The 7,500-nt window shown below is 50.3% G+C and overlaps 1 protein-coding gene across 1 annotated transcript in view; it reads left to right on the top strand.

Annotated features, from left to right (window-relative positions):
* shtn3 (shootin 3) overlaps window positions 1–7,500 on the top strand; it is a gene marked incomplete at its 3' end in the record, with an annotated part of 8,885 nt that overhangs the window by 302 nt on the left and 1,083 nt on the right. Inside the window, exons 2-13 of the mRNA XM_079228536.1 lie at window positions 757–880; window positions 1,007–1,051; window positions 1,173–1,270; window positions 1,375–1,456; window positions 1,544–1,638; window positions 1,744–1,890; window positions 2,089–2,242; window positions 5,114–5,282; window positions 5,666–5,736; window positions 5,817–5,917; window positions 6,066–6,128; window positions 6,238–6,433. Of these exons, the coding sequence (XP_079084662.1) occupies window positions 757–880; window positions 1,007–1,051; window positions 1,173–1,270; window positions 1,375–1,456; window positions 1,544–1,638; window positions 1,744–1,890; window positions 2,089–2,242; window positions 5,114–5,282; window positions 5,666–5,736; window positions 5,817–5,917; window positions 6,066–6,128; window positions 6,238–6,433 (1,345 nt within the window). The remainder of the gene's footprint in view (window positions 1–756; window positions 881–1,006; window positions 1,052–1,172; window positions 1,271–1,374; window positions 1,457–1,543; window positions 1,639–1,743; window positions 1,891–2,088; window positions 2,243–5,113; window positions 5,283–5,665; window positions 5,737–5,816; window positions 5,918–6,065; window positions 6,129–6,237; window positions 6,434–7,500) is intronic.

The following is a 7,500-nucleotide window of genomic DNA, read 5'->3' as shown; positions in this document are numbered from 1 at the left end:
ATAATATATATATATATATATATATATATATATATATATATATATATATATATTCATCTCTAACAAATCTGCAACTCCTTGCCTTTAAAAATAAATAAAAAAAGATGTAAACTTATTTTCAGCATAAATATGATCAAAAGTCAAGAGTCTGAGCAATAAATGTGTCCTCGCTCCCGAGTTGTTTAACTGTATAGTTCGGTGCTTTGCCCTCATGCTGCTCCTCTCTAGAAAGATTTCGACATGAAGCATCTACATCTGCAATAATAATCACAATAAACACAAGCATTGACATGACTAACTGGATATGTAAATGACCGTCTCCTTCCGCATGTTCCGTCTGACACGCTTTCAGAAGAGTCTGAGGACCAATGACGTCGCAGGATCTCAAAACGCACCAAAAAAGCAACAAAAAAAACTTTGCTTCGCAATTTGGAGAAACTTCTCCTGGTCAGAGGGTCTAGACGGAGTTATTCGACTCCCACAGACCTGGAGGTTACAGGACGTGTCTTTCTTTCATCATCACTTAGTCATGTCAAGAGTAAAATCACACGTCTCTTCTCACAAGGGTTACGGTACTTCAGCAATTTGAGGAGAAGGGAAAAGAAGGGAAAAAGAGCTGCGGGTGAATGTATGAATTTCAGTTCTGAGATTTCTTGACTATTCAGATACTTTCACCACCATGACGCTGCTTCTGAAAGGATCAATATTATTGGTTTTAACTATGTGTCATTGACCTCTGTGAACTTTGACCTTCAGCTGAACCGCGAGAACAGGAAGTTGAAGTACTTGAGCCTGACGTCTCGTCCGTCTCTGGACCAGCTGCTTCCCAGCATCTCCGACTGCATCGCAGCAGACGCTGCAGACGCTGCAGACGCTGCAGGCACTTTAGGCGCAGACGCTGCAGGCGCTGCAGACGCTGCAGGCGCTGCAGACGCTGCAGGCGCTGCAGGCGCTGCAGACGCTGCAGACGCTGCAGGCGCTGCAGGCGCAGACGCAGACGCTGCAGACGGGAGCCCTGACACCTTCACACAGTACCAACAACAAGTTAAAGGTACAGTACGTAGTATTATATACACACTGTGACTAATAAATACAGGTTAGACTATATGTACTATGGCTGATTATGAAGTATTTATTCATATTTAATAAACACACCTTGTTGTTGTTTGCAGAGCTCGGGGACACCGTCAACACTTTATTGGAGGAGAAGAAGAACTTTCTTTGTCAGATTCATGAACAGCAGCAACGCATAGAAGAGCTGACGGCACAGGTGAGGAGGACGAGATCAGTATCCTCCTCTTCCTCATACTTCTCCTCCTCTCCTTCTCTCCTCTCTTTGACTCCTCTCCTTGACTCCTCTCCTCCTCTCTTTAGTCCGATACAGACCGTTCTGAGATGAAGGATCTCCGTGAGTCTGTTGAGCAACAACGGAGAACCATCAAGAGATTCAACAGAGGTGATGGAACCTTTTATTGATCCACTGTTTGTTGAAGATGATTGTGATGCTAAACTAATCGTGCTAACTGTGCTGATGTCTCTGTAGTCTCCATGATGGCGGCTCAGGAGTACGACGGCATGAAGGAGCAGCTGGACCTGGAGCAGGACCTGAGGGAGAAGGCCGAGACGTACGCTCACCAGGTGAGAGGGGAGGAGGAGGAGGGGAGGAGGAAGAGGAGGAGAGAAGGAGGTACATTGTACACATTAACACACTCTTCTCCTCCTCCTTCTCTTTCTCCTCCTCAGATGCTGGTGAAGCAGAAGGAGGCCAACAGGCAGAGCATGCTGCTCCTGCAGAGCGCTGAGCCCAGCGTCCAGCTCCTCAAAGCTCTGGAGGACGTGGCGACCGTCACGAAAACGCTGGAGGAGGAGCGTCTGCAGCACCTGCAGCAGGTAAACTATGATGATGTCATCAGCTTCAAGGTCTTCAGGGCCAGAGTAGCTGAGCAGGTAGAGAACAGAGTACCTGAACAGGTGTGTGTGTGTGGTGTGTGTGTGTGTGTGTGTGTGTGTGTGTGTGTGTGTGTGTGTGTGTGTGTGTGTGTGTGTGTGTGTGTATGTGTGTGTGTGTGTGTGTGTGTGTGTGTGTAGGTGCACAGTCTGGAGGCCCAGCTGGAGCAGAGCTGTGTGAAGAAGCAGATGGAGGCTCTGCAGATGCAGCTGGAGCTGCTGGAGGAGGAGAAGAAGGAGGCGGAGAGCCGACTGGAGGAAGCAGAGAAGGAGAAGGAGGAGCTGGAGGCTCGAGGTGATCAATAGCCCTGATCATCCTGTCAGTTATATGACATGTGAAGGAAATATAGTTCACATCTTTATTTATGGGAACATTTCAGCCTCACAGCCATAAAAAGTAATTCACATCAATGAATACATATTTGTACATAAATGAGGAACACATTGACGGTTTTATTTTTGGTGCACAATTGTTAAAACATGGCTGCAGATAACAGAAGTAGTGGCGTCCCTGCTGCCTTCTTCTTCTGTGGTGTCAGTGGGTTCCTCCACTGACTCCAACACCAACCATCGACCCATCTGCTGCAGGAAAGCTGACCAACACACACTTTCTCCCAGGATGCAACACGGAATTTGTCCCTTTGTAAATGGGTCACATGAAGTCGGCCTCCAGCCAGCAATAAAGCCTCGTTCATGATGGCCAGAGATAGTGGGAGGGGGTGGGGGGTAGTACGGTCGTACGGTAGTACATGTCAGTAGTATTAGCAGTAGTACTGTAGTACATCAGTAGTATTATTGTAGACAAAGGAGGGGAGCTCGTGGGTGAGCGTCAGGGTACCCATAGTTGGGCTCACCTCCACGCACAGCACGGGCTCCGGAACCAAGCTCCTGGAGAAGGGTTGGACCTTGTCCTTTTCTGGAGTTACCCAGGGTGAGAGGCGCTGGGCGGGAGTGGCAATCGAGCCCCCGGCTGAGCGCCGCCGTGTTGGAGTTTTCCCCGGAGAACGAGAGGGTCGCCTCCTGCGGGTTGCGGGGAGTAAGGCTCTGACTGTTGTTTGTGCTTATGCACCGAACAGCAGTCCTTCATGGAGTCAGTGGGAGGGTCCTGGAAACGGCGGCGCCTGCCGACTCCATAGTTCTCCTGGGAGACTTCAATGCTCACGTGGGCAATGATAGAGAAACCTGGAGGGGGGTGATTTTGAGGAATGGCTTGCCCGATATGAACCCGAGTGGTGTCCCGCTATTGGACTTTTGTGCTAGCCACGGTTTGTCCATAGCCAACACCATGTTGGAGCAAAAGGTGGCTCATAAGTGTACCTGGTACAAGAACACGTGAGGCCGGAGATCAATGATCGACTTTGTAATCGTATCATCTGATCTGCGGCCGTATGTCTTGAACACTCGGGTGAAGAGAGGAGCAGATCACCACCTGGTGGTGAGTTGGATCAGATGGCGAGGGAGCCGTCAAGAAAGACCTGGCAAGCCCAAACATGTAGTGATGGTGAACTGGGAACGTCTGGCGGAGGATCCTGCCCGGGAGGTCCTCAATACCCACCTCTGGAATAACCCTTCACATCTTCCGAGGGACATGGAATCCGAGTGGACTGTGTTCAAAGCCTCTATTGTGGACACGGCCGCTAGGTCATCAGTGTCTGTCGTGGCGGCAACCCGGGAACTGCTGACCCAGATGGGGGAAAGAGCACTTTGAAGAACTCCTAAACCAGGGCAACATGTCCCCTGGAGAGGGGGCAGCGCCTGAAGACTTGGGGGTGGTTGAACCCATATCACTGGAAGAGGTGGCAAGGCGCCGGGGGTGGACAGCGCTGGACATTGTTGGGCTGTCTTGGCTGACACGCCTCTTAAATGTTGCATGGGGTCGGTTACAGTGCCCATGAACTGGCAGACCGGGGTGGTGGTTCCCATCTTCAAGAAGGGGGACCGGAGAAGGTGCTGTATTATCGTGGAATCACACTACTCAGCCTCCCGGGAAAAGCTTATGCCAGGGTGCTGAAAGGAGGCTACGACCGCTTGTCGAACATCAGATTCAAGACGAGCAGTGTGGATTCAGTCCCGGTCGTGGAACAGTGGACCAGCTCTTTACCCTCAGAGACTACTGGAGGGGTCTTGGGAGTTCGCCCAACCAGTCTACATGTGCTTTGTAGACTTGGAGAAGGCTTTCAACCGGGTCTTTGTGGGGGGTGCTGCGGGAGTATGGGGTGCCGGACCCGTTGGCACGGGTCATCCGGTCTCTGTACTGCAGTAGGAACTGTGTTCTTATCTTCGGTGGTTCCCGGTGGGTGTTGGCCTCCATCAGGGCTGCCCTTTATCACCGGTCCTGTTCGTGACTTTCACAGACAGGATATCTAGGCGCAGCCAGGGTGCGGAGAACGTCAGGTGGCCTTAGAGATAGAGTAAGGAGATGAGTCTCCTCTGTCGGGCTCAGCCTTAGAGATAGAGTAAGGAGATGAGTTTCCTCTGTCGGGCTCAGCCTTAGAGATAGAGTAAGGAGATCAGAATCAGAATCAGAAACCGTTTATTGCCAGGAATGTTTGCACAAACGAGGAATTTAGTTAGGCGGAAGGTGCATACATTAGACGAAGATGAGTTTCCTCTGTAGGGCTCAGCCTTAGAGATAGAGTAAGGAGATGAGTTTCCTCTGTAGGGCTCAGCCTTAGAGATAGAGTAAGGAGATGAGTTTCCTCTGTAGGGCTCAGCCTTAGAGATAGAGTAAGAAGATCAGTTTCCTCTGTAGGGCTCAGCCTTAGAGATAGGGTAAGGAGCTTGGACATCAGGAGGAGCTGAGGGGTTGAGCCACTACTCCTTCGTGTTGAAAGGAGTCAGCTGATGTGGTTCAGCATCTAGTCAGGATGCCTCCTGGACGCCTCCATTAGAGGCTTTCCAGGCACGTTCAACTGATAGGAGACCCTGAGGAAGACCCAGGACACGCTGGAGGGATTATATCTCCCAGCTGACTGGGAACGCCTCAGGATCCCAGAATGAGCTGGAAAGTGTTGCGGGTGAGAGGGAAGCCTGCTGGACCTGCTGCCACGAGACCCAACCCCGGATAAGAGGATGATAATGGATGTCTCTACTGTCTCTATTGTCTCAAATGTCTCAAATGTCTCTACTATCTCTATTGTCTCTATTGTCTCTAATGTCTGCACAGTCCACGAGCTCCAGGAGACCCAGAAGAAAGAGGTTGACCCGACGACCATCACGGCCCCGCCTCCCCCTGAACCTGGACTGGCCCCGCCCCCTCCCCCACCTCCCCCTCCTCCCCCTCCTCCCCCCCCTCCTCCTCCACCTCCTCCCCCCTCGAGGTGCAACCCCCTCAGGTGAGACAGGAGACATATTTCAGTGTGACATCACTTCCTGTAACTCCACTGGGTTTGAATTCCAATGCTGCAAATTTGACACGCGAGTAGATTACATGCAAACTCAAAGCAAAGACGCCAATGGTTGCAAAAAAGCATATATATATATATATATATATATATATATATATATATATATATATATATATATATATATATATATATATATATATAAACCCAGACACCGTTTTACTTCTGACATTAATGTTTCATGAGTTTTTCTTGTGATGGAGTTTTATTAGACCATGGTGCTCGTACTTGTACTTAAGTATTTAGTTCAGTATATTTTACACAAAGTGTTGTGTTTGAATATGAAATGAGGCATTCTGGATGTCTCTTCTCAGCTCACTGATCGCCATCATGAGGAAGACCTCCAAAGGCTCCAAGGCCTCGCTGAAGGCCGAGCAGCCTGCAGGTGAGTCCCCTGAGTGACAGGTAGCCTGAGATGTGGGCGTGTCCCATCTGGCCAACTGTCAACTTCCTGTTTGTGTCCAGCTGGCGAGGGCGGCGACGTGAAGGCAAAGGCGCTGAATGAAATGATGGAGAGAATCAAACATGGAGTCGTCCTGCGGTCGGTCAAGAGTCAGGAGAGCAAGGTGTCTTCTTCTTCTTCTTCTTCTTCTTCTTCTTCTTCTTCTTCTTCTTCTTCTTCTTCTTCTTCTTCTTCTTCTTCTCCTTGTTCTTGTTCTTGTTCTTCTCCTTCTCTAAACTATAATATAATCTGTTCTGTGTTCTTCCTCCTAGCCGCCTCCCGTCTGTGAGGAGAAGCCAGCAGAGAGCGCTATGGAGGAGCTGAAAGGCATCCTGGTACTGACTCCTGGCTGCACGTTAATCAGTGATTAACTCACTGAAGTTATTGTTAGTTCCACACGGAGAAGTGTTTTTCTCGCTGCAGTGACGCTTGTGCTCTCCCCAGGAGACGGTGAAGAGGAGCCCCAGCCGAGGCTCCCAGGAGCCGGTAAAGAGGAGCGACAGCCGAGGCTCCCAGGAGCCGGTGAAGAGGAGCCCCAGCCGAGGCTCCCAGGAGGCGGGGCCGTCGCCGACGGGGAAGAAGGACAGCGAGCTGGAGGTCATCCTGAGGCGCCGCCGCAACAAGGCGGGAGAAGCTGGAGGTAATGGCGACATTAACAACTAACCTTTAAGGAAAGGAACGTTTATTTGTAGCACATTTCAACAACAAGAAGGTTCAAAAACAACCCTGTGGACTAAAGAGGTAGTGTTGGTTCTAGCGCCCCCTGTGGACTAAAGAGGTAGTGTTAGTTCTAGCACCCCCTGTGGACTGAAGAGGTAGTGTTGGTTATGGTGCCCCCTGTGGACTAAAGAGGTAGTGTTGGTTCTAGCGCCCCCTGTGGACTAAAGAGGTAGTGTTGGTTCTAGCGCCCCCTGTGGACTAAAGAGGTAGTGTTGGTTTTGGTGCCCCCTGTGGAATAAAGAGGTAGTGTTGGTTCTAGCACCCCCTGTGGACTAAAGAGGTAGTGTTGGTTCTAGTGCCCCCTGTGGACAAAAGAGGTAGTGTTAGTTCTAGCACCCCCTGTGGACTAAAGAGGTAGTGTTGGTTATGGTGCCCCCTGTGGACTAAAGAGGTAGTGTTGGTTCTAGCGCCCCCTGTGGACTAAAGAGGTAGTGTTGGTTCTAGCGCCCCCTGTGGACTAAAGAGGTAGTGTTGGTTTTGGTGCCCCCTGTGGAATAAAGAGGTAGTGTTGGTTTTGGTGCCCCCTGTGGAATAAAGAGGTAGTGTTGGTTCTAGCACCCCCTGTGGACTAAAGAGGTAGTGTTGGTTCTAGTGCCCCCTGTGGACAAAAGAGGTAGTGTTAGTTATGGTGCCCCCTGTGGACTAAAGAGGTAGTGTTGGTTCTAGCGCCCCCTGTGGACTAAAGAGGTAGTGTTGGTTCTAGCGCCCCCTGTTGACTAAAGAGGTAGTGTTGGTTCTAGTGCCCCCTGTGGACTAAAGAGGTAGTGTTGGTTTTGGTGCCCCCTGTGGAATAAAGAGGTAGTGTTGGTTCTAGCGCCCCCTGTGGACTAAAGAGGTAGTGTTAGTTATGGTGCCCCCTGTGGACTAAAGAGGTAGTGTTGGTTCTGTCGCCCCCTGTGGGCTAAAGAGGTAGTGTTGGTTCTGTCACCTCCTGTGGACTAAAGAGGTTGTGTTAGTTCTAGCACCCCCTGTGGACTAAAGAGGTAG

Source organism: Taurulus bubalis (genome assembly GCF_910589615.1).
Source record: "Taurulus bubalis genome assembly, chromosome: 13".
NCBI lineage: Eukaryota > Metazoa > Chordata > Actinopteri > Perciformes > Cottidae > Taurulus > Taurulus bubalis.
This window is presented reverse-complemented; position numbering and strand designations above follow the sequence as displayed.